This window comes from Manacus vitellinus, unplaced genomic scaffold (assembly GCF_001715985.3).
Source record: "Manacus vitellinus isolate BGI_N305 unplaced genomic scaffold, ASM171598v3 scaffold_1_pilon, whole genome shotgun sequence".
NCBI lineage: Eukaryota > Metazoa > Chordata > Aves > Passeriformes > Pipridae > Manacus > Manacus vitellinus.
Window position 1 is genome coordinate 20,263,311 of NW_021939396.1, and position 27,257 is coordinate 20,290,567.

The 27,257-nt window shown below is 39.5% G+C and overlaps 1 protein-coding gene across 1 annotated transcript in view; it reads left to right on the forward strand.

Annotated features, from left to right (window-relative positions):
* SNX31 (sorting nexin 31) overlaps nt 1-25,881 on the forward strand; it is a 29,039-nt gene extending 3,158 nt beyond the window's left edge. The window contains 14 exon segments of the mRNA XM_029959280.1: nt 3,061-3,195; nt 3,888-3,952; nt 12,903-13,013; nt 16,236-16,365; nt 17,984-18,071; nt 18,733-18,784; nt 19,925-19,993; nt 20,557-20,651; nt 21,298-21,462; nt 21,464-21,494; nt 22,037-22,132; nt 22,386-22,460; nt 23,242-23,304; nt 25,786-25,881. Coding sequence (XP_029815140.1) covers nt 3,061-3,195; nt 3,888-3,952; nt 12,903-13,013; nt 16,236-16,365; nt 17,984-18,071; nt 18,733-18,784; nt 19,925-19,993; nt 20,557-20,651; nt 21,298-21,462; nt 21,464-21,494; nt 22,037-22,132; nt 22,386-22,460; nt 23,242-23,304; nt 25,786-25,881 — 1,271 coding nt within the window.
* Nucleotides 25,882-27,257: the final 1,376 nt, after the last annotated feature.

The window sequence follows — 27,257 nt, forward strand, 5'->3', positions numbered from 1 at the left end:
AAATGACTTTGAACAGCCTCAGGTGGAATGTTAATGGCAGATGGACATGCATTTGAAGGATCTGAGCTTTGGCCTAGATTCACCCAAGGACAGCCAGGCAGTGCTCTGTACTGTAGTCGTGCTCTCCTCTGGTTTTAGTTCTCTGGGGACTGCACACTGACCAGGGCACCCCTAATAGTAGAGCTGTGGGGCTTTATTCTACTTTATGGAGAGGCAAGGCCCTCTTGCAAGAACAGCTAAGTTATAAAAGCTTCAAGAGCGAGGGCAGAGATCACCAGGACAGCAGTTTGTACATTAAAAATGTTACTGGATTTCCTTGAAATCGAATAGCTGCTGAAAATCCAGGCTCTTCCTGGTTTCTGCCTTTTGATGTTGTGTTGCTTGCATTTGGGTTTTCAGTTTGGCAGCCACTTAGTGAGTCCCTCTCTGAAGAAATATCATAATAACTAACCTACTAAGGAAATATCATCATTAACCTACTTCTGTTGTGGAACTGAAATTCTTGCAACAATTTCTTGCAATTGTTGGAGTATTCACCGAGTTACTTCAAGGCAGGGAGGAAATAGGAAGTGTCTTCTGTAGGGTTAAGAGTGAAATGCAACACTGATGGATTCTGGTCATGATATCAGCCTCTACTGAGTCACTTAGCAGCATCTGTGATCACTATAAATGAATGTTGGGGAAACAGTTCTAAAGAAAAATCTGTTAGTCATGATAAAGCAATTGGTAAAAAGTAATTAAATACAGAAAATGTCTTAAAGCTTCATTTAGTCAGTCATGTACCAGAATGTTTGACAGTTTCTGCATACATAAATTTTTATTTTCACATAGAACATCTTTAAGCATTTTTGTCTTAGAATAGTCTCCTTTTTTTTAAATATTTAATCAGATGACTGAGAAAGAAATGCCCATAGGCCTGTTCATTCTGTATATAATCCATACATAATAGCTGTAAAATTATAATGCTGTTCTATTTTTTCAGTTTAACACTTATGTGTCTGTTATTCTGTCTGACTTTGGCATCTGCACACCTCCAGTGTGACCCTGGATGAAACAGCTGATCTAGACAGCATAGGCAGGACCTCACACCAAAAGACAAGCCTATGGGAGACATAAGTAGAAGATAATTTTGGTCAACTACACTTTAAAATCGATAGTATCTCCTACTGAGGAGGGGAATATTCATTGCAGAAAGATAAAAAAGAAACAGCCCCAACTATGGCCTGTGTCTTTACTCCTCGTTTTGCAGATATAAGGTCTTAGAGCTTAAAACTGTCATATTTAGGGAAGCTGCTCTATCTGTTTTAGGTGGAAATCTTGGATGAAGACTACATACCTCTTCCACCAGGCTGGAACATCCTGTCTGGGCTTTTAACACCATACACAAATACACGCTTAAAGTTTATGGGCATTTTCCTTTAATTCTTTGAGATGTGAAAAAGTGGAATTGGTTGTGAGAAGTTTCTCTTTTCTGTGGCCCAAATCTTGAGGACGCCTTTCGAGAAACTTACCCAGCAGCTGGCACTGAGATGAATTAATTATTTTTTTAAGTAGGCTGGAGTCTTGGCTTGTGCGAACTGATGATAACAGTCAGCACCACTTTGTGTAGGTGAGGCATGGCCTGAACACAGAGGGAAGAGAGAGGACCTCCTTGTTGTCAGACTCTTGGCAAATTCTGTTGCTGTATCTCCTCAGTTTGCCTGCCTGTAGAGCAGAGATAATAATTTTCAGTCCCTGGAGGAAGATCACGCATGTTAAGGGCTTTGAAGATAAAACCCACTCTATTGCTGTCAGCTTTACATAAAACCAAAGCATGTAGTGTTATCTAACTCTTTTACATTGTGTATCTCAGAGTGATTCACACATATCTAATAATCAAAAACTTGGAGATACCAGTGTTGCCAGTGCGGGGAAAGTGGAGTTGTGAAAATACACCTCAATCCTGTTTTTAGATAACAGACAAAAAAAAGCTATTGCTAATTCTTTCAGTAACAAACTTCATTTTTCCTTCACACTTCAGTTGCTGGAGTCATGTGAAAGACTTGAGCAGCAGGGGCCGGAGTGGAAAATGTCATCTTTCACGTGATTCAGCGACACTAATTGCTGAGTTGAATACTGGTGCATAAATTTAATTAGTAGTAATGTCTCAGCATTCAGTAGGCAGTCTCATTTTACCGATCAGATGACATATTGTTTTGATTTAGGTGAAAGAATGTTTCCAGGCAAACTGGCTCTATTTTGATGTGGTTTAGTAATGTGCATTTTGAGAAGGTAAACATAGCTTGAGATAATTTGCCTATAGTAGAGAATTTTTGTCTTCCAAGTGACCAAATGCTGCCTAAGCCTATATTTGAGCTGCCTGATGTCAACTGTAAGGTAATGGAATCGTGATTGTCTGGTACTTTTTGGTCTGTTTATAAATGAGATAGGGTTTGTACAGAGTCATCATGCACATATTAGCCAGCTAATATAGTTGGAGGAAGAATCGAACTTTCAGATAGTTTGTATTCCTGAAAGATTCTCTGATTTGAGGTTTTTTTGTTTAGTTGGGTTTTGTGGTTTTTTTTTTTGTCAATATTAGATGATCTGATAAAAGTTACCACCTCTCACAGACAAAATAATAAAAGCCTCTGAGGTAGCACAAGTGAAGGGCAAAAGTCACCAGCCAGTAAAAAGTAGTTCTGTGGGTACAGACAAAAGGAATTCTCTATGAACATACTGGAAAGAGAAGACATCTGTAACCAGATCATGTTTGCCCATGAAGTGTATAAGACCTAGCTGATAAGGTTAATGCAATGCTACTTTTCTGGCCTGGAACAGGAGCTCAGAAGTGGTAAGGCTGTAAAAATGTGGAACTCACCAAAAGAGGTGCTCATTTGGGGTGTCTTCTGGTGACTGCCTTGACAAAGGCTCTGCCCTTTCTGTGGGCCCTGAGGGGGGTGCTGGGTGGGTACCCTGTGCCTCCATGTCTTGTTGTCAAAAAAAGAGAGCGCTGAAAGCTTCTTGGGAACTATGAATGCTTCTTCATTGATTCGAATCTTCCCTTTGTCTGTTTTGCAGCTCAGGCAGTGTCGTGCCTGCTTTCCCTCCATAGCAATGGGCAGTCTGCCCATTCTCTATCCTTCCAGATCAGTGAGCTGAGCGACCCACCCCCGCTGTTCACAACTGCCAGAGCTGATGAGGGACCCGGTGTGGGTAAAAGAGGGAAGCAAAAAGAGACAGGCACTTGGACAGGTAGAAGTGTAATATGGACCTGAGTTCTGCACAAACCTCTTCCCTTCAAAGGTTTCCAGGAAGACTTGTGAGAGTTATAACAAGAGTTTGTAGAAGAAGTATATCTCAGGTGCAATGTGCTGTGTTATAAACCAGGTCCTTGTGTTATAAACACAGGATCCCCAGAATGCATCTTGTGAGTTTCATGTAAGCCAAGGGAAAAAAAAATCATCCGTTTCAACTATCCAAAAGGGGTATGCAAGGGGATGAGCTTAACAAGGTTTTGTAGCCTCTGGCCTCAGATACTTTGTGCCAAGACTTAGAAACCCAAAACTCAAGATTAGTCTTTAAAGTTTTACTTAGTGATTATTATATCTTTTTCACATGAGTATTCAACAGTTTCTTTTAAATTTACTGGACATGAGTGACATGGAGTTATGCAGCCAAGAATCTTACTGAGGAATTACTTGGAGAATAACAACATTACATATATTTTGCCCTGTTCATAGCTTCAGTGGTTTAACAACAGATTGATAAACGTAGCTATGCAGAAATCAAAGGATGGGTAAAGTAGCAATGACTGTTTAATCATCTTGTTTTGAGACACTAGCCATATTTTTCTGCTTTTTGACAAGTTTGATTTCCTCTCTCCCAATTTTCCTCTTGTTTTTCAGTTACTTTGGATTCAAATATTACCAATAATGACATCTTCATAGATTTTTTTCAAAAGCTACATCAGGTAAGTTTTGAATATTTCAGTCAAATAGTTTATATGAAAGAGTTGAAATATTATCCTACCTCCTGAGTTCAAGATTCCTTTGCTATCTTCCTTTCCTTGTGCTCTTAGCATATTGATCTGTCTTGTAAAGCAGCGAGTTCTGATGACAGAGTGCTCTCTGTGAAGCCTGGGTGGCAATAATAATAGTATTACTACTTTTTTTTTCTCCATGTACAAACTTGTTTCTCACATGGAAAGAACTGTTTGCTTTGTTTTTATATCCTGTGGCATATCTGGTGAATCTTTTCCCTCTCAACAGTTCCCAGAAGAGTCTTTGTGAGAGCTCAATAGAAGGATTACACACATTCTTGAATTTTGCAACTGTAAATGCTTTTTGGTAGTGTCAGTGGTTTGTACTGATAAGTGTATTGATGACTGCTGTGAAAATGTCATGTTCTTTTATCTTGCACTTGTAGTGATGTGCAGAATCTGGCATGTATTTGGGTTTGTTGCAACCTAGATGACTTTTCAAATGCATTCTAATGTGGTCCATGGCATGTATGATCTTTCTCTGGCAGGCTTGGAGCCTTGATAGCTCTTGCTTGTGTCTGACTATTGCAAGGTGCTGTGAGACCCTTTTCGTCCCTTAACACCTTTCCAGTTGTTGTGGTTCTTATGAGATAGTAGTGTTTTGGAGCAGGTGGGTACAGTACAGACTATGACAGCATTTTTAGGGAGGGGATACTGTTTTAGTTTTCTGGGAGGTACTTGGTGTGCCATGGTAACCCTGTTTGCAGTAAATTGTTCTGGAGAGAGGGCATGTTTTGAAGGACCAAGTAAGAGGTTTGTGTCTTGAGAACTCTTCACTTGCTGTGTGTATTAAGGTATGTAAGGGGAGTTCAGGAAGGCTATAGAAAATGGTATGAACGAGTATTCCTAACAAATTCTAGAAAGGTTTTTCCTATGTACTCTGAAAACAAAAAGATACCATTTATTTACAGTCTCTTAAATTCAGACATACTGAGGTGCTAAAGACAGTGAATGAAAAGGCCCTTCGTGATTTCTGTAGGGAGAAGCAGTCTCTCTTCAGTTCTGATCCAATGACTGTTATAACCCTAGAGATGACACCCAGCAATTACTACTGAGTCTTAATTAGTCTTGATGAGACTGATAACAGGTCTGCTAAAGAAAGTTAAATCCATGAGGAATGTCTGCAATTTGCCCTGTAACTGCCAAAAGACTTTTTTTTTTTTTTTAAACGAAGTTCTGGAGGAAATAATTCTTAAAAATGTATGTTTGCAGGGCTTCAACATATCTTTTGGCATACCAGTATTGTGTATTTCTCTTAACACACCATCAGAAATGACATTGTATATTTATTTTTTTCTTTACTCCAGGCCTTTTTGGTGAGGAGGGGTGATTTGATAAGTAGGTGCATAGTACTAGTTTTACAGGTTATGTACATATACATATGTTTATGAAAGCACATGATGACTGTGCTACCAAAAGCAGTCAGTTATTTTGTAGAGGTCCAGGCAGGCACTGAATTATACCTTAAATGTTGGAGCAAGGTCAGTACATTCTCAAGACATAAAAGTAACACAAATTTCTGTTCCACAATACAATAGATTTTCATATACAATGTTTAGGCTCCCTGCTTGGCAAAGACAGTAGTTCTCCAGCTTTATTTGTTTACAATTTAAATTTAAAATGGTTGTGCTTACATAAATAGATGCTTCATAATACAAATAGCAGTAGTGCTCTATGTGTTCTTTCATTATGGTAAAGAACAAACTTCTAACAGAGATCAAATAACTTTGTAAAAGACAGGAGTGCATCCATTGTCATTAGCTGTGCACAATGCCTTTAATTGGTGTGACTGACAGCTGAATAAGTATTCATTTTGGCTATTAAAGAATCTCACTCAACAAACTGACTTCGTTGTGCATGTTCCAGTATTTATTAGCACACTGTGACTTGAGAGATGTTTTATGGCAGAGTGACAACATTTCTGTAATAGCATTGCAAGGCAGAAGGTGAAGTTCATCTGTAAAGCACCTCTGTGCTGTTCTTTCCTTCTCTGTTGCTGAAGATGTATAGGCAGCACTTAGTACATGTCACTTGGGAGGGCAAATATACTGAAGGTTTCCATGTTACTGCTGCCCAGTGTTAAAACCAGGCATTATCCCAAACCTATTCCTCTTTGCTACATTGCAAGAGGGATGATTAGTGATCATCCCTCATTAAAACATCATTATGATTTTCAATCACAATGATTGAACATCATTAAAATATGAAAAAGTATGTTTCTTTTCTGTCAATGACCTGGACTGACTTTGAGCAGTCAGTCTTGGCTACCTGAAACAAGTTAGTAGGCACCTGTACAAGCAACCTACCAGCTGAGTTGATGTGGGAGAAGTGGCAGGGGGACTGAACTGCAGGTGGTGATGAATGGAAAGCAGTCAGTCACTTTTCTGCCACCACAGCTATTTACTGAGCACAGATCAGTATGGAAGACAAACCAGTGCAGCTTCCATGACAGAAACCTTCACTTTTAATAGAATAAGAAGATAGGGATACAGAGGGGAATGAGCTTGCTAGGCTAGGGGTGTTTTTTTCTCTAAATATTCTACTGCTAACTTCATTTCACTTTCACTTTTATCTTTCATTATGAGAGAGAACTGTTCTCAGAAAATCTGCTAATACTTACTTTGGTTTCTTTGTTTGTCTCGAAAAGCAGTATTTAAGCTTCTAGCTGAAGGTGTTTGTATATGTCACTGACTAAAATACAAGATGCAAAGGAAAAAAACAAACTGAATTTAAGACCTTTCTAGTCCTTGTCCCGTGTTGCTTCTAAATGGGGTTGTGAAGTGTGTGCTGAGATCAGCATTCCCTGGCGTGGGAGTGCTGTGCAAGAGCCACGGCTTTACTTGACAGTATTGAACATGACTCATCTGTGTCTGCACTCAGCATCGTATCAACCAGCTATATACCTTGACCATATCTAACAGGGTAAACTTTCAAGTTTTGGACAAGCCCATGCAGGTTAACCCTGCATTCCAGGCCCTTGTTTTTACCTGGCACTACCCTTACCTGTTGCATAGGTTATAGCAGGCATACTCTGGCTGTTGTCCCAGTAATCTGATCTCATGGGAGAAGTTGTTAGGGGACAGCAGGACTCCTAACACAAAGGGAGACAGCTTGGCAGAATGGGTGCTTTGCTCAAAACAAATATTGCTAAAATATTTACCAAGACTATTGTATAGTAGATTTGAACAACCTAACTCGTAATTTCCCCACCCCTCCACTCTGCAAACTTGGACAGTGACCAAGCTGGGGAGACAGATTCAGTATACGCCTTGCTACATCCAGCTCCTAAAGACAAATGCTGTAGTTCTTGCAAGAAACCATTAACAAGAGGAGACTCTGTGCCTGTGTTGTCTTCTCCTTTTTCATCAGGAAAAACACAGTAAGAGCAGGTACATACATCCCTATCAGTCTCATTTTAATGCAACTCATCTATATCCTTAAATGTAACCCAAGATCATGATCTGTCTCTGTGTTAGGCACCCGTGGAGTAATGTGGTGTATTCAGGACGCAGCTGTGAGGACAGTCAGCCATTATGCCCTTATGAATAAAATTCAGACATATTTCCTTGCAGCAGCAGAGGTTTGGAGTTTGTGATCTAGGAGGCTGACCTTTTCCAGTCTGTGTTGCTGGCAAACAGTAGCCTTTAGCATTAGAAAAGTGGTTCGGGTGTTGATGAAAAGACAGATGAAAAATTTCTCAGTACTTGAGCAAATAGAGCAGACCAGAGCCTGATAACAGTCAAGAGTTAGTGTGGTCCTTCACCAAAGGACTCTGATGTAAGGTGGTTTTCCTTCTTAAGAAGAAGCATGAGGCCAAGGATTGAATATCATGAACGCTGTGGTGTGTATGCTATTGGGAGCGTAGGTAAAATGTAACCCAGAAATCTGCAGGTGTTACCATGAATCAAAGCTGATCTGATCATGGACTGCATTTTCGTGGCTAGAGCCCACGTTTTTGGCCATGCAGCCTCTGCTTCCCTGCACTTGCAACACACCATTTGTGCATGCAATGGAGAAATGCTTGTTTATAACATTCCTCTGTGCTCACTCGCAGTATCTCAGAAATGTGTTTGCACGTGTATGTACACAAGCAAAAGTCAGACTGAGTCTCCAAGATTTTAGCACTGCTCTAAAAATGTTATTTCATTCATATCAAACTAGGTTGTGTTTCTTATTTATGAATTTCTATTTCAAAAGTGCAACTGGACACAAAACTGAATTTCATGTGAGAAGTTCCCATACTTTCAGACTTGTATTGTGTGCTGGCTGGGGGGAGAACTTTCAGACATAGAAAGTTCTGAAGAATTTTAATTCAAGAATGCCTGCTTCATTTTTGTTTCAATATTAAGATACAATTCATTCTCCTGACCTGCTGTTCTTTTCAAATATGTTAATAAGGACTTTCATTCTCATCCTTTCTCCTTTTATGGTCCACACTTCTTAGCTGAGCAACAAATCCACTGAGAGCTTGCTGAGGATTCAGGTTGGTGTTGACTTCTGTTAGAAGATCACTTAATTTTAAGTTTTCTAAAGGAAAAATGGGAGGAATAAAAAGATATCTAGATATCTTTCTTCCTGTGGTGGGGGAGGGCTATACAAGAGATATATTTTGTGGGTCTTTTTGTTTATTTGCATTTTTGTCGTTTTTGTGATTTGTTTTTCTTTCTTTATAAAAACTTTTTTCCCCATCAAAACTAAAACCCAAAGAAAATGCCTCACTAGCTCTGTATTATTCTGTATTGTTATGTTAATGACTGAGCTTCAAGCTACAGACAAAAGAGAAACAGGCAGCAGCTCTAGATGTTTCAGGAGATTCTACCACAGGTAATAGTAATAGCATTAAGGGGAGATTCAGATAAACAATATTAAGGGAAGTGTCCACTTCTTGTTCCATGGCACATTTCCTGAATTTCAGGAGCAAAAGTGTATATGAATAATGCTACTGAACATGCACTGTTGCCAAAATACAGGGGGTTTTGTGTTGGTACCTGTTTTGAGTAGATGAGACAATGACTCTACTGCTTTTTCCAGAACTAAAATAGTAGTTTGGGAGAAGACCTGAACTTTTCTGACTCATGCTGCAAATTTACGTAAAAAGTATTTTTCCATCCATTTTGGAAGTGGTTGGGATTGCCATGTGTGCTTACTACATGGATTATTGCTAACACTGGTAGATGCTTTTCCTTTTGTATTTGTATTAAACTTATGCTGGATTCTATTGTGTTATTTTCGGGACATGTGTGTATTTGTATTTCTTCACTTAACAGTGTCTTCTCCTGCCTTACAGACTGCACTGTTTCCTCCTTTTGTTTTAGGTAAGTAATTTTTTTTGGTCTCAACAATACTTTGCTGATAAGAGGTTAAACACAAATATTTATAACACTGAACAATGTGTGGAGTTTCTGGCATAGACAGTTCTGCCTTCTGGGTTAAAAGCATGTGACAAAGGTGGCAGGGGGAAAATCCCCAAACAGAAGAGTTTAAGATTGTTCTTATTTTCAGCTTGCTGCGTCATAACCTTACTAAGAGAATCATAGAATGGTTTGGGTTGGAAGATCATCTAGTTCTGATCCCACTGCCATGATTAGGAACACATTTCACTAGACCAGGTTGCTCAAAGTTCCATCCAAACTGGCCTTGAACACTTCGAGGGATGGGGCATCCACATCTTCTCTGGGCAACCTGTTCCAGTGCTTCACTACTTTCACAGTAAAGAATTTCTTCCTAATATCTAATCTAAACCTACTCTCTTTGAGTTTAAAACCATTCCCTCTTGTTCTATCACTACATACCCTTTTAAAAATAACAGTAATAAAAAGTTGGAGATAAGAAAGTAGTGAATTTGCCCCCAAGACTATGAAATGAATCTGTGCTTTTAGTTCAGTAGAGTCAAATAAGATAAAATAAAGCAGTTTTTAAAAGGTGACTGTGGAAATGACTGGCTTAAGTATTAAACAGCAATACTTAACATGACCATTTTAGATGGGACTTGGATTTTATTTTCTCTAACACATCATTTCTTGTAGATCCTCAAATTAATCTGCTGCACAGTGTTCTTTGAGAATTCAAATACCCTGGATGTAGCTTGAAACTTTGGATCATGTTTTTTTTTTTTCCCCCTCATAATTGCTGAGTAGAGAGATGGCAAGTAGGGTAGTGTGCTGTGAGATGTGACTCTCTCGGCAGAAGGTGGCAGAAGGGTAAAGTGATCTCTGTGTCTTTGACCCTGGGCTGTCACAGGGGACAAGGTGGCCTCTCTCCAGGTTGTGAAAGCTACAAGGGTGGCAGTGAGGATCTGGCAGAAGTAGATGCATAAGGTCCTCCGTGTCCTTTCCCTGTGGGAGCTTCATCATTAGCAGCGTGCACCCAGAAGCACTTAGTGTGGTACATGAGCCCCTGCACCCTCCTTCACCCTCCAGCACCGCTGAGTCCCAGGTGGTAAACTGGCTGTGCAGTGACCTGCTTGCTCTTTGTTGAGAGTCAGTAACAAGTTGTGTCTCAATCCCATTCTGATGTTTGCATTCCATGTTTGTTCCATGCTTCACATACATTTTTACCCTGAGTGAAATGTTTCATACCAAAATATATACAACAAAGGAGTGTGTGATGAAGTGTTTGCTCCTTCCCATTTGAGGGAGGTAGGAAAGTATTCAAGTAAGCACAGAGATGTTCCGCTATGCAAAAGAAAAAGTGGCTTTTGTATCTCCACAGAACCAAAGTAATGCTTATTTTAATTAAGAGGAACGACTAGACCTATCTCCTGGATAAAAGGAAATTAGTTTAGGGATAAAGATTAAATCTTTGTGGATTCCTAGAAGGACTTCAGACGGGGCATTGGCTAATGCCTTGAGAAGAGGTTCTTTTGTTCTTTAATGCATACAAACAGGTGTGTGGGGGCATGCAGCTAGATGAAATATTGGGTATCAGGAAAACCTGTGGGAAGTCTGTTAAAATAGAAAAGATGATTTTGATTTGGCTTTCCTTCAGACCTTTTCCCCCCACATATCATTCTACTCATTTTTGACATGTTCTTAATTTTCAGATGTTGTGGGAAAAACACCCAAATACAGCACTTTTTGTTTGTATTTGATCTTACCTTTAAATAACTCTTGAACCAGATTTCCTAGAAAGTGTAGTCTTTCTGCCTCAAAAAAATTTTACAAATTTGAGCTGAGTTAGTTATTTGGGTGTTCTCCAGGGTACACAAAGAAGGGTAAGCACACAGCATAAATCTCAGCTCTGTCACCCTGCTCTTGCTCACATTGCAAGAGTTGGAAGATGCTCCTATGAACAGGCACTATGAAGACTCTTCAGGAAGATACCAAGAGTACTTGAAACCTCAGAGTTCCCAGGGAAGTCTCCCATATCTTCTGCCAGGCTAGCCAAGGTGGATACAAGAGATTAAAATTTAATTGTGTTCAGTATGTACAATTACAGCATTTTCCTCCACTATGATTCTCAAGGGAAGTAGCTCTTCTTACTTCATAAAAATGCCAGAAGGACCACTGTTGTCTTCTGATACAGGGTGGTCAACAGAAAGAGGAGCTGCAGTCGTTTGAACCTTGGGCACTGTCACTGCACACCATTCCAGTAGCAGTTGCTCTGGTCTATTCAGATACCAGAGCCTCATTATTCTCTGTTGCAGGTGGGAGTGGAAGGCTTAGACAAAATTATTAAAAAACAAAGCCTTGACAGTGAGTCTCAAGGTACAGAAAGGACTCCTTTGCTTTCTAAATTCCTTCTTAGAGAGGAGTCTAGGTGAGGCTGAATCCTATCTTAGCCTCAGATTAACAGTTTAAATTTAAAGGAATTACAGAGGTATGATTAAACAACTTTGTCCTGCAGGTTTTAATGATGGCAAAACACATATATTTATATAAATGAATTTATTATGACAAATTAACAAACAGGTGAACAGACAAAAGATCTTAATCAGAATTATTTACTACACAACATAAACGCTAAAAATCTACTAGTAGAGTATAATATAGCATGAAGTAGTATAGTGCATTGTAACAAAGCAATTATTGAAGCAGTTATATTAAAGCTAGTGAAAAGAAATAATTATTAAGTAGAGATCTGAGGTAACACCCACACCAACACTTGTGGGGAGATCTCTTTCTCTCAACCTTGAGGAGTAACCTTGGGGGGCATCCCCAGCCCAGGGGAGGAATCTCCACACATACACCCCAAGAAGGGTTATGCCAGAAGAACCTGATTGTATGAGAGGGGACTGGACATTTATCGTATAAAGTAATTGACTGCTAGTCACACATTTGCAGGCCAGCTATCAGCTTTTCTCTCAAATCAGACTTCAAAAAGCAGGGAGTGTATTCAAATTTTGATGAACGAGGATTGTTTTAGCATAATTAACACCAAGTCAGCACCTTGGCTGCAGCAGTTGATGCTGCATGATAGCTTGCATGATAGTTTGATTGGATTTTAGGTCTTATCAGGGTGGGTCTTTCCTGCCACATTCTCACTGGACATTTTCCTAGGTATAGGCACATGGATGCATTTTTTCCTTTTGGCAAGATTGTGGCTTTGAATATTCACATACAGTTGGGTATCCACCTCCTCTTTTTGCAGTCTCTATTTCCTAGGACAGTGACTGCATCATTCCTTACAAACACTGAGACATTAGGTACCTATGTCACTTAACATCGGTGACCCTCCTCTAATTCTTCAGTAACTTCCCATTTGCTGTTCTGCATATTTTTTTGTAACCTAGAAGCTTTAACAGTAATTTTAGTAACTTTCTGTGTACTAAATGGTAATCTCAACTGTTTGTTTTGCTTGAATAAATAGGAAATGGAGCATTATCAGAAGGGCTTCAGCAGAATGAAAAACAATAAAACAGTGTTCTCTTTCCACCTGACAGGATATATTTAAGATCCAAACCCAGAGAGCCTTTTTGGATTTTTACCTTGCTGATGACAGCAATAGTTGACTTGATATCCAGACACTGGACATTGCAGAAGGAATATTGGAGGTAGTGGCTATCTAGAATTGTGTTGGAAGTTTTTATTTGTGGAAGTGGACAAAAATGAATATAACTTCAATTAAGAAAGGATAAGGCTCTCTATCTGAAGACACACAAAAGTATCTTCATTGGGTTTTGAGGGGCATAATGTACCAGAGGGCTGGGAGGTATTGCTGATTTTGCAGATGAGCTTTTTTGGTTCTTATGTTTGTGTATAACTAACTTCTTCCTAATGTTACATGGCCTCTACTTCTATAGCATTTAGATGTCAAATTCAGGTTTCCGTCGCATATTATAGAATCAGAAAATATATGAGGACCCATTCTTAAATAAGCCCACTTTGGTTTGGCACAGTGAGGATGAAAGTACTCAAACACTGAAGTCAGAAACGATGGTCTGGTGTTCACTCATGTCTCAGCTGGCACGCTGCTGTTAAAACTGAATGCACAACTGATGCGTCTTGTTTTTCTGCTTCTCCTTTACTTGTGTTGTGTCCCTTGGTGCTTGCTGTGAAACTGTGGGACTTCCTTTGCAGTGTTGGTGCAGTTCTAGTGCTGGCTCTGGGATGTCCATAACAGCTGTTGCAACACACACAGTAAACAATCACTAGTTACACTTGGAAACCAGTAGCAACCGAATATTGTTTAAACAACTGTCTGGCTCATGTTTGAAACTTTCAGCTGGAGTTCTCTTCTTGTGCCAGGAGAGGAGGAGCAGCAGTGGCTCTGCATATTTTGTGTATTTACATGTGTATGTGTGCATGAGCACATATTTCCTAATCTTAACAGCAATAGCAGAGCGTACGCCTGCCAGGTGAATGCTGCTCTTTGTCATGGGATTCTGAAACTTCCTCACATCGTACATAAAATTTTGTACTGTGTTTCTGTTGTGCCTTTGAACAAATCTGAGTTTGTGAAGGTAGTTCTCAACTGGCCATACATACAAGTGAGCTGAACATGTATTTGCTGTCCTCTGTCAAGCAAATGTGCGTTAGTCTGGCCACAGAAGATACACTCTGTACAGTGCCCATAAGCTGGGTAAAACAAGGTGACCCCTTGCTGGCTTTGTTCTGCCATGGGGTTTGCACCACCTGAGACAATGTTGGGGCTGGTTCTTCCAGGAGGAGCAAAGTGTCAGAATTGACCTTAGACCCCTTAACAGGAGACTTGTAAGGTGGGAGATGCTGAAGGCAAAAAGTATTAGGGATGGCAGGGAGATAGGAATTCTGATTTGGGGAGAGAGAAGTAGGTGCTAATAGGATGGAAGAAGTAAGGAGACATTTTTAGATAGGAGACTTGCGTAGGTACACTGAGTAAGGAAAGGATTTTCTAGTATACTTAAAAAATACCAATGGTTTGAGCTTGATAAACTTGTTAGTTTGCAGTGGGTCAAGGTAATTTCCAAGCCAGACAGTGGTGTTTTAAGTTACTTTTATATGTGTTTAATGTTTGTGTGACATTGTAAAGAAACAATAGCTGCAGACACCATTTCTTCTCTTATGGCCTTAAATATGATATAGGAATTTTGGGAATTATTTAGCTCCTGTAAATTGCTACTATATTCACTGCTCTTTTGTGGTGGAGTTAGTTTTGCAACCATCATTCCCTAGTATCCTGCTGCTCAGGTAGCATATACCAACTTTTGCTTTGATCCAAAAAAGAAAACAAATCAAAATCATACTAAATCTGAGATGTGTGACCGCCATTCCTTGGAAATGCCATCTCACATGCTTAGTATTACGCTACCGAGGGATAACACATCAAAGGTCTGTGGCTAATTTCTTCAAGTAATTTGTGGGGACTGCACAGTGGCAGAAAGAATAAAAAGTGTTGCTGCTAATATTCAGATTTTTGTCTTTTGTGTTTGGACTTATGAAACTTTCTTCCCATTATATCTAGTTTCTGAGTGGACTGTGAGGCAAGGGATTTTTATGCTTTGCTGCCCTCTCCGGTAACAGGCCTGATATTAACAAGGATAAGGAAAACCTCATGAATGTGGTTTTTCAATTTTAACTTGGAACAGTCCTTTCCAACCTATATTTAGCTTGATGTCTACTTTTTCCCATGCACAAAAACATGTCTGCATTTTAAAACACCTGATATGGCTGAAGAAAACCCTTCTGAACTGTGGAGATGAGTGAATTTACAATGGTGTTGCTGTGACACAGAGTTTGAAGTTTTGGGATTGGCACCCTCTGGAAGAAGACTGAAAACCAGTACTTCCACCTTAGACAAAGAAAATCCAGCCTCTCTGACCAAAGCATGAATCCTCTAGCAGGTTGCACAATCTGTCAGATGAGCTATGGCAGGAGTATTCTCAGGGCTAGGGAGTTTTCTTATAATTGCCACACCACTTTTCTGAGCAAACTCAGGAGATTACAGCCACTGCAAGATTTAGGAATGCTCTGATGGTACTGTGCTCTTTCAGGCTATGGAGCCTTAACTTATGCTTTGATTTTTCCGAACATGAATCAGAATAAGACAATTTCCCCAATCTGATTCAGCAGTTTCTGCACTCTCTTCTGCCTGATTTTTCTATTCCCACTATCCCATTGTGCAGCTGGTCCTGCAAATGATTTCTGCATTTTTGGTTGATGCTACTTCTGCCCTCTTTCAGAGAAGTTGTAGAGGAGCCACAGCAAACTAAAACAACCTATATGTCAAGTCAGATAGGATTTTTTTCTCCTTCTGCAGTATCAATAATGAAAGCTCAACAGAGCTCAAGTCTGCTCTTGTTAGAAGTCTTCACACAGAAAGTTATAAGACTGGTGCTTTCAGTAAAGGGGCAGGACTTGTAGATATTTCCTAGAAAAACAAGAGGACTCTAACAGCTTGGAAAAGACACAAATCCTGTAAAAATACATATTTGTGATGCTCATGAGCAATGCTGTTAGCTGAGAGCACACAGTGTTCACTGTACAATAGGATTTGAGGATTTAGTAGTAATGACCTGGAATGACATGACAGATGCCCTGCATTAGAGGATACGTGGCATGGCAGTAGCATACATATTCTATTCTATTACATTTTTATGTTCCTTTGAAACTTATGAAACTTGTCACAAATTCAAATGATGGAATATGGGAGTGGTTATATTTGCATTTAAATAAGCAGTTAAATGGGTCATAAGGGAAAATTTAAAAACAATTAACTTATGTTAATAGGTATTGAACATTTCTTCCTTATTCATTCTAATGGATAGCTAAGATTCTGACCTTCTCTGTTTTCAAAGGTAACACTGTGCAAGATGTCAAGTGAATTAATAAAGTATTTTAGCTTATTTTTTTTTCAGGATCATGATGACAGTGTTCTCCCTGTTAAGTTTTACAAGGTGCTTAACAGCCCTCCCTTGGATTATTTTGGTTTGCTTGTTTGTTTGTTTGTTTGTTTGTTTGTTTGTTTGTTTGTTTGTTTCTTATTGGCTGCAGTGACTGAAGCTGGAATCTGAACAGATCCTGCTCAGGCTAAAAGACTCATTTGATCTGATAAATTTCCTCAAACCCTCTCCTGATATGCCTTGGAAAGAGTGGTAGTGGGGAACTACATATGGTAATAGATAGTGTGGTACAGGCGTGAGATTTTCTCATATGAATATCATCCCTTTGAGTTTACAACTCAAGTAGCAACTTTTCCACATGGGAACTATTGGGTGTATATTTTGGGTAGGCATTTAATCAGACAGCCATACCTACATAGTTCCTAATTTACAGATCACATGCTGAGTTTAACAATGGGACAGGAAACCCTTTTGTTATATTTATAAACAATGTTTGTAGCTTACTTTCCTTCATATCATGACATGTTTCTTTTGTTAACTGACAGAAACTTCAGTTTAACCGTGATGTTACTAAACAAGCTGTAAGTCAGGGTTGTGAGTCTCTTTATGGTTATAAAACGTGAAGAGGCTTTTGCATCCTCATTGGTCTGCTGATGTCCTGTTTCCCGTGGGGGGGGCACGTGGGTTAGGCTGGATCCAGGCCTGTGACTGGGACAGGCTCAGGCCACATCAGGGCAGTGAACAGTCTTTGCTGTTGACTGGAGTAAAGTTAGGCATTGCAGTCATTTAGCATATTTCAGTCTTTTCACTGGCATGGAAATATTAATGCTCTTCTGAGCGTTTTAAGATGAAGGTCCAGACATAAATTCAGGCTTACTTAGTGAGGTAGGAACTTTACAGTCTGTGTCTATTTTATTCATCATTCCTCTGCCCCCTTCATTCTGGCTGTGAAAGATATCTCTGAGCACACAGAATCCCTGGCAGTTGCTGTGTCCCAAATGTATCTTATACTGCAGCTGCAGATGGATTTATTTTTGCCTTGTATGCGATATAACCAGATACGCAGGAGAACAGAAAAGTTTTCAATTGATTACATTTCCATGGAACTTCAATATTCCTTGGAAATACATTGAGTCCACCTATTACCCACAGTCTGCTGCCAAAAAACTGGTTAGATGCTCACATGCTTAAAAAGGCATGTTTAAGTGTTCTGAATCATCATATTGGCTTAAAAATAAATGTTTATAAGCTTAGGCCTTTACACTTAGATTTTTTGAAAAACTGTGAGCAGGAAAGCAGAGATCTTCAAAGGGTGTCGTGCTTTTCTAGCTGTACATTTGTTATACTGCTCTTGTCTTGTGTTCTGTTCAAGAAAAGCAAAAGCACCAGTCCTGAAAGCTTGCATCCACACGTCCTTTAAAATCTATCCTGCTTAGCAGTGTATTGAGTGAAAGATGCTCTATAAGAGCATAGTCTAAGGAGTAGAGATGTTCTGTAAGCAATAGAGCTATGTAGGTTAGACTTGGAGAAGTGAGGAAGATAACTAGCTTGTACCTTACTTTACCCCAGGTGCTTTCTTTACCATTTCTTGTTTTTCTTCTCTAAAAGCATGTTGCTAACCAGTACTAACTAATACATGAAAGGAGCTGGGCTATTTCAATAGATTTCACCAAATATCTCTGTGTTTTTTCTTCTTTTCACAGTGGTGAAAAAAGTGGAATACTTCGATCTTCCTTATGTGAGTCTTCAGAGCATGAAGGACTTGCACTGCAAGCTTGAGATCAGAAAGCAGTGAGCAAGAAGCTTAAGAGAAACTACTAAAATGCATGACAACTACTGTAAGCAGAGAAATAAATCCCTTGAATAACTTAGTTACAAAATCTTCAGGCTTCAGCAGCTTGACTGTTCTTTTTCTGAGGCCAATTGTTAATTGGAATTGACTGTTTTCTGTGGCCCTGCATGTTTTAGATTTTATCACTGTAGTATTCCTGAAGGGTTCTTTACTGTAGCTAGCTATTTCCTCCCTCTCTCTTTCAGAATCTATAGAAAGGTGTTTTGAGCTGCTTGCCTCCCAGTTTTTATACCTGCATAATTCAGTGACCACAAATAGGAATACACCTGTAAACAACATAGAAGAGAACTTTGAGTTCTGAGTTGCAAGCTGACCCTCTGGGCAGAGATGGATTACTTTTTATCTGAAGTGCTCATTTCTATACACTAATACACATAATACCTGAGGCCATAGCTTGAGCATTTATTTTGGTAAGTGGCCTGGCTTAAACAGTAGAGCACTCTTGCCCTTTCATTCATGCCTTGGGCTACTCCTCAGTTATGTTGGTGGAACTGTGTGGGCAGAGAGTGGTGAACTGGACTGGCAAGCTAACCTGGCCTAAAAGTAAGTTGCTGGCTGTTTATTTTTTATTTGATTTTGATGGCCTATTTTTGGCCCTAGTCAGCACCCCAGTCCTGTTTGCTGTGCAGCAAATGATGGTGCTGAGTTGTGGGTGAGGATAAATCCTGGGGATTGGTATTCTCGTGCCAAAGTCCCATTTGTCAGAGTGCCCTGAGGGTACAGTTAGGCAGAACAGCAGGGCCAGCCTAATGGCTCACTGCTGCAGTTGTGCTCTGTTCTACTTCTCCCTACAGTGAAAAAAGTAAAAAAACTATGGACTTTTGCTTGCTCAGTGAGTTGTATTGGTTGCATCAGATGAATGAATGGAGCAGAAGAGGAAGAAAATACCATGTCTTTTTGGTGGCAGCAAGCAAGATTACTTGGCTTGGAGGTAAACAGAAACCTGTTGTCTGATGTTGGTAACTTGTCTGGTTTAAATCTACTGCGTCAGAGCTTGGCCTCTACAAAGCTTTCTCTGTTTTCCTGTATGTGCCCTTATAAACTGCAGAATCCAGCAGTCCAATGAAAGAACTGCATGGTTCTAAGCTGTGGCAAAGTGGCTATGTCTGAGTAGGTAATTCTCCATCTAGCAGTGCTTCAAGCCCAGAGGTGTGCTACAGGACATGTGACCCCTGTGCAGGGTGATAAATCCATGGAGTGATACTGGCCTTGGAGCCTTCACTTCTTTGGTCACACTGTCCTGGAGACTTGCCTAAGCTGCTTCAAATCAAATGGCTCAAGCTGCAGTATGGTAACTGGATAACTGAATATTTAACTTGCTATGTTGCTGCACTGATCTCAACCTGCAGCAATTCCACAGCAGCTGGTACTGCAGCTAGCAAGCTTGAGGCTAGATCTTGCACGGCAAGATCCACTGCAGCACATGGCAGTGGATGCTCTGAGAGCCTACCAACTACTCTGTCCAGAATCACAGAGCTGTTTGAGAAAAGGAAGAGGAAAGTTTTAGTTCTGAGTTGTAACTTTCATGTTTGGTACCACCAAAATCAAAGCGTAGAGACTGAGTAACCTGACTCCACTTTATTTCCTTTCTGCTACAATGTATAAAGAATGAATACAGTACATACTTCAAGAGCATAATTGTTTTTTGATTTGTTGTGGAGTTTTTTAATCTGCTAAGTAATGGGACCTTTCTGGATTATGTTCCCATTTTATTTAGCTGAAAAAAATCAAACCACCATGTTCAGAAGCATTTCTTCATGTTTTATTACTTTTTTCCCTTGCTTGAAAAAAGTATGTAGATCCTTCTCTTGATATACTGCTTATGGACTGTAGAGCTTCACTGAACTTACTATATATGCAGGTAAAACTGAAAGGACTTTATCATTTTAAAGGTTACCTTTCCCACACTGAATTAATCTTTTATACAAATTCTTGACATATCTGTAAATGGTTCCTGCTGTTGGCACTGCTTTGTGACACTTCTCCAAGTGCTGGATATAGCAGTTGTTGGTTGTGGGTTTGTTGGTAGTTTTTTTCCTCCTTCAAACTCTTGTGCCAGAGACTCATCTATGTTTTGTGCATGGAAAAAATATTGCACTAAAAGGACATACTTAGGTATCTATCTACTTTATTTACAAGGGGATATATGTATATGTATGTTCTTAACATGTAGGCACTCTGCCATGATATGAGAGCAGTTGGTTTCTGAATTGTAGTTGTGTTGAGTTATACTGGCTTTGGAAACTATTAATTCCTGAGGAAAGAACTGTGCAGAATGAACTTGCCCTAAAATCAAAGCTTTGTTTAAAAAACCAAAACAAACCACAAGCTTTCCATTTCTATGTGCATGTGTTTTTGAATGCTTCTGTGAAAGAAAATAAATTTTTGCTGACTTTCTTTGCTATTTTTAAAAATTCTTTTAAGGCAATCCAGGAAGTTGAGAGGAATTGGGTTAAACCCACAGAAGAGCAGATGTAGGAACTTGAATTTCCACAAAAAAATGCAAACAAAGCAAAGGTGTTTTTAAAAACAGTTCAAACAGATCAAAGGAGTGTTTTGGGTTTTTGGGTTTTTTTAAGAAATTATATTAAGGGCTCTGACTTCAAAAACTTTTGTGGAGTGGTTTGAGTTAGAAACCCAGGTGTCCCATCTCCTGGCCAGAAACCGAACCACCAAATAGAAAAGAAGGTTCCCACCTCTATTAGTGTTTTTTAAAAAATACCAAGAGGATGAATTTGATCACAAGGGCTGGCAAGAAGTTTTGGACTGAGCGCTATTTTTCTCTATTTGCAAAACTTAGTAAAGTTTGTCATCCAGTTTAGGCAATCAGATGAGAATTCAGACTGCTGGGACTGCTGTTCACAGTATTACTTACTTGTTAATTTTATCTCTTCCTATCATCATATCTGATAAGCATCCAAAAGACCCAGCTCATCCTATCCTGTCAAAAAAAAAATAAAATCCAATTTCTAATTCTTGCCTATGAATACTATTCTCTGAATCAAGCACTGACATATTGTGGTGAATCTGTCTTTCCAGAAGAAAGAGTATTAGGAATTTCAAAGATTTGACTTACAGCCCTTTTTATTTTCTTTGTTTGTTGGAAGTATTTTTCTTTTTTTCCAAATTTCTAGACTTACTTGCCTTTACAGCAAATTACATTAGTTCTGTATTTTTGGTGCAATTCCTGGAGCAGATTTGAGAAATGCAGTTCTATGGATACATACAGCTTGATCCTTGTATTTGTGACTATCCAGAAGAAGGCTGCTCAGGTGACATCCATGTCGGCAATGATAAGATTAACTGCTGCATAACACTGCCCACTAACCAAATCAGAGGTCAGCTTTAAAATCAAGAAGTTGGTAGGTTACTTTTTGTGTAAGTACTTTACTGACTTTTTATCTGAATTCCCTTCATCAAAACTAAGGTTGAAAGGGAAGGTCTGGGGAGAAAAGGGTGATCTGCTTTAAATCCCTTCCACTTGTCTATATCCCCCTCCCAGCCTATTCTGAAACATATTCCCTTGGCAGCCTCTACAGCAGCAAAACATCCAGCCTTACTCTTCTGTTTTCTCCCTTCCCTAGGATTCCACGTCATACTTTACCTGCCCCTTTCCTTTCTTGTTGGAAGTAGAGTTGACAGAGTTTTGTGAGGGAGCAAAAGAACTGCTTTAGCCAACTTTATGCTTGCAAAGACTCCCCCTGCCTACCTCCCACTTGTTTCCTCCCATAGAGGAAGTGCTCTGCTACAGACTTTCAGCTGTTTCATATATATACAGTATAAAATGAACCTAATCGACTAATTATGATTTAAGGCTGAACACCTCAATGCTGTTTTTAGCTGCTTTTTCTGTTCATTGACTGGGGTTTTTTTGTTTGGTTTTCCTGTTTGTTTGCTTTTCCAGGGTGCTACAAAGGATGGTGAAGAAGACACACTGAAGCCTAGATTTGAGTACAATGACTCAGGCACATGGCAGTGGATAATTTTGTACACAAAACAGGTTAGTTCTCAATCCTCTTAGGAAAGCATCAGAGTAAAATGTAATCTCAGCAAGGCCCAGTCATGCTGAGGCTGGGCCATAAGAAACTGCAACTCGTTTGGTGCATTGTCAAGCACAGAGTAAAATTAACTGTGTCAGAGAAGTGATAGTTCAGTAGCTAGGAACTGTAATTTTCTGCTGGAGAAGGAATGGAAAAGTCAACTATATCTTTTAATAGAAGAAATCAGAATGTTCTCTGGTTTATCCTCTTCAGCCCTTTGCATTCAGTAGCTGCTTGAAGAAAATGGTATCAGAACAGATGATGAAGGCAGCCAAAGGCCAAGAAATGGTAAGCATGTGTGTATGTTGGTATAGGAATCTGTATTTAAAAAGAAATAAGCCTGATACTCTATCACTCTTATAACTGTGTTAGGGAAGATCCACTGAGGAAAAGTATCTTGCATGTTCCAAAATTTCAGTACAGAATTAATTGACTAAAAAGCAGATATTTTCTCAGTTTTACTGAAATAATGTTCTGATTGTTAAAGACAGTTTCTCATCACAGTTTCAATAATATGTCTTACATTCTCTCGCCTTGACTTTAATTTTTATTGAAGATGATGAAGGATGTTGATGGCACAATTTTTTGTGTGTTCTGCACTACCTTGTTGTTTCCATTTCTGTCTTTCACTTTTCCCCCACTTCACCTACTTGCTCCATCTGTTGCAATGTTAGACCACACTGAAATCTGTGACGTTCACACAGGGAAACTGTTTGAAATAGAAGTGTTAATAAAGTGAAAATCTGATTTGTAGCTAAGATACTTCTGCCTTTTTTGTGGGTCTTTCAGGATGGAAATATATGTTTAGCTACTTGTTATTTTTTAAAATAATTCCCAGTATTAGTAATGTCTTTATTTAATCTTGTGATATCTAGAGATTTTATCTGCCAACTGAAAACTTCTGAAGAGAAAAAAAGGAAAGGAAAATGTGTGATCTTCTAGGCCCAGTTCATTTCCTGCACTGTTGCTTCTGGGTGTGACTGAATGCTGATTTGCTCAGCATATTTTGTGGCAGTACTTGGGGTAGCACTTCAGCTTATTCTAAGTTTACATTTGTCAATCTGTTCAGCAGATCAAGATGCCCGAATCAACGAAAAATAGAAATAGGAAATTCAGCATCCAACAAAAGCAGGTTAGAGAGTGAGAAATTGTCTCCAAAATGTAAATACGGTGTGTTCTTGCTTGCTACTCTTGTTTAGGCAAACATCTGTTTTTCTGGTTAGGGAAACTGCTAAAAAACTTAATGAGAACCTCCTCGAGTGGAAAAAGGAGCTAAATTTGAATTTTGGAAGGAAAAAGAGAGCAAGAAACATGTCTAAATAAAACTTTTATTTTAGCTTGATGGGTTTAACAACAACTTGTTTAATTTTATTTCTTATTCCAAGTGTTTCTGAATGACATATTTGAAATTTGCAGAAAGACAGAATATATACAGAGATCAGGTGTGTATATCCACATGCAGCTGCTGGTGTGTTTTACAGACTTGTACTTATATTATACACTAGAACTTTTTATGCGTTTATTTTCCCCTCTAGTTGGGAATTGCAGCCATTTGCAAAATTTAACATGTTACATATCCATACATAGACATTCCTATCACATAAAAGATGCAATTCCAAGTTCATTTGCTGGTATCTGTATTCCTTGCTAATAGTTCTTGAATAGCTAAGTGACTAGAAGCTGCTGCTTTTTCAAGCCATTTGCTGAATGAAAGGCAATAATGTAAAGTGAATTAAAATAAATACTTCTATTACAGTGTGTGATTGGCCAAAGGAGAAATATTTCTAAAAGGGAACCCCCAAATTTAATCTGAATTCAGAAAAAAAGTGATGTTGCTGTACACTCAGAAACCATAAAACCAGTCACTAACTTCTCTTCAATAAGCAAAGGAATTAACACTTGGGCTGGGTTCTCCTGCCCCTTTCTTTGAAGTGCTCTGCACTTGTTGCTGCTGGAGGTTCTGTGTGGCCTTCAGCATCCACAAATGACTTGCAAATGTCTTAAGGGAGACAACATTTTCTGACTAGACTTGCATCTGGGATGGAGACTGAAGGATGCGTTTTTCGCTAAGGTGAAACTTTAGCAAGGACTAAGTTGCACAATACGCTGGTCTTGAGGCAATTGCTCTGACCTGAACATACTTGAAATATTTTTTTGTGAGAAAAACAGCCTTGGCAGGGCAACATACAGCCACTGATCTTATCAGCCATGTCTGGCTGCTGGTACAAAACTCAGTGAACTAAGAAAATTACAGTTGAGAATTAAGAAGGAGGTGTTAAAGTAAGTCAAGGTGTGCTGTTGTGTTAAACAGTGATAGTATGGAATGCTATCCCTCATTTTATACAGCAAATTTGAAGTGGTTTAGGTCTTTGTGCACCAAGCTGTGTTATTAGAGAATTAATATAAAATCTTAAACCAGGCTTAACTAAATTCTAAATGCTGTGATTGCAGTATTAGGGTTCATAAGGTTTTGCTTTGCTATTCCTCTATTTTTCTTTGCAAGATGCTTGAAAAATGTATTAAGTTTCTTTTGTACATTCTCATTTTAAAAAGTGTTTTTGAGTTGAGTTGTTATAATTTTGCCATTAGCATCTACAAGAGTCTTATAAGCCTTTGCTCTGAGTTGGCAGAAAGTTTAACTGATGCTGTCCAAAGACTCTGAAAACTTATACCAAATATTTTCTGCTGACTCATGAGAAGAAAAGCTTAACTTTTATTTTCTTTGTGATCCTACAGGAGTACACTGATACTACTGGATCAGCATAACAATCTGAAAATTCTTGTCTGAATAGACAACCTAGTGCAGCAGTAAGATTTAGTGGGAAAATGAAGAAGCAGAAGGTGGAGTTCGCAGATAGTGAGGCTGTGATGCAGAATGTGCCCACATCTAGGCAATTCTCCTGTTGTGTCTTTTAGAAATCTTGAAAAAGGCATGAAATAACTCATACAGAGATAATGCATGCAAAACTTGGTTTCAGTTTTCTTGATGTTGATTATTGCAGCACTGTTGCCATAGCTTCACCATAGACACTTTCAGTAGGGTTTTTCAGGACATTTACTTTGCAAACATGAAGAAAAACCTGTGCTACTGATTTTCCCTATAAAACAGAAAACTGCAGATACATGCAATGGAACGGTGTAGTTTGTCTGCTGGGTGATATGGTATTAGGAAGATTCAGACAGTACATGGTAACTTTTAGGAAAAGTAGAATTGAAAGGAAACACTGATGCAGTTGTTATGCTTAAAGTTAAGAATGTGTGACTAACAGTACGCAATCTAATTCAGAAGGCCTAGTAGGCAACTAAGGTTCCTATACATATGTCCTTGTGGCCACCACAATGCCAAATAACATGGATGTTGGCATATTTGGAACTGCTGCTCCATCTGCACCCTATCTAGTACATTGCAATAAGCCTTAGAGTAGCAACAACTGCTCTTGTGTCCTGTCCCAGTAGAAGGAAAAGATTAGTTGTCTCTGAAATATCTCAAAGAGATCAACCTGAAATATCTCAGAGGTCACCTGAACAGTGAGATTTTCTAGCTTATGTTTGTATCTACCCATAATTATTGACATGCATATGCTCTTCTAACTGTTTATTTGTTTCACTGTAGGTAGTTCATTCGGGTTTTATATCAAGGAAAAGATTTTTGGTTAGGCCAAATGAAGGAGACTGTGTATTTGGGAAAATAAGAGAAGAAGACCTGTGATAATTTATTTTAGATACTGTCTTTCAAAATGAGTTGTCTGGAAATAATAAACCCATTGCTGAAGAATTGAATTAAAAGGCAACCCCCCCAAAAAAAACCCTTCAGTGTAATTCCTCACCTGTGCACTGTTCTTTAGAGTACTTACAACTCTGGTGAGCCAGTTTGAATGGGTGCTGAGAATCTGGAGGTGTCTTGCATACGTGGTTTTTTGGATTTTTTCCCCCAGACACTGTTGGGGCAGAAAGGGGAGTGCTATCTATAAAAGGTGCTATGATTTTAGCAGAGGGAAAATTTATAGTATGTAGGATATACTATAAACATATCAGTTTATAATGTTTCTGTAACTGTGTAATTAGCGTGGTGACTGAGCAGGCTATTTCCACCTAGGCATCGTCTGGGAAAGGCATTTCCTCTGATCCTTCCAAACTGAACAGACTGTTGTGGTGCCCTTATTGAGAGAATAAAGGTGTGAACATGTTCTCTGTCACAGCAGTGAGGAGAGCATGTAAGTAACCGCAACAGAAAGTGAGCTGATTCATCCTGATGGCCCTGGGCAAGCAGATACCCAACACGGTGGCTAAAGGCAGGCACACCATTAACCACAGCAGTAACCTGCTTGCTACTGCAAGAAGACTAAAGCGCCTAAATCATGACACTCCAGACCAGGCTTTAAGGATCTTTGATTCCTCTTACTGTCCTCGTTATGAAAGGCAAGATCGTGTGTGAGAACAGGGGCAGGGAAGTCAAATAACTTCAACCCCCTCACCCCCCCATTTACTTATACTCACGGAGTATAAGTGCTGAAATGATGTGGGGGCAGAGGAACTGCACTTTTACCTGAATTTTTATCTTGCTGATTTTTGTGGTGTTATGGGGATAGCATATACAGAAGCATCAAAATTACAGAGTCAATCAGGTTGGAAAAGACCTCCGAGATCGAGTCCCACCTGTGACCGAACACCACCATGTCAAATAAACTACAGCACAAAGTGCCACGTCCAGTCTTTCCTTAAACACCTTCAGGGACAGTAACTCCATCACGTCCCTGGGCAGCTCATTCCAATGTCTAATCACCGGTTCTGTTAAGAAATTCCCCCTAATGCCCAACCTATACCTCCCCTGGCACAGGGTGAGGTCACGTCCTCTGATGCTGTTGCGTGTTATCTGGGAGAAGATGCCGATGCTCACCTACGACCTCCTTTCAGGGAGTTGTAGAGAGCAATAAGGTCACCCCTGAGCCTCCTCCTCTCCAGGCTGAACACCCCCAGCTCCCTAAGCCGCTCCTCAGAAGACTAGTGCTCCAGACCCTTCACCAGCTCCCTTGCCCTTCTCTGGATCCACTCCGGCACCTCAGTGTCCTTCCTGCTGTGAGGGGC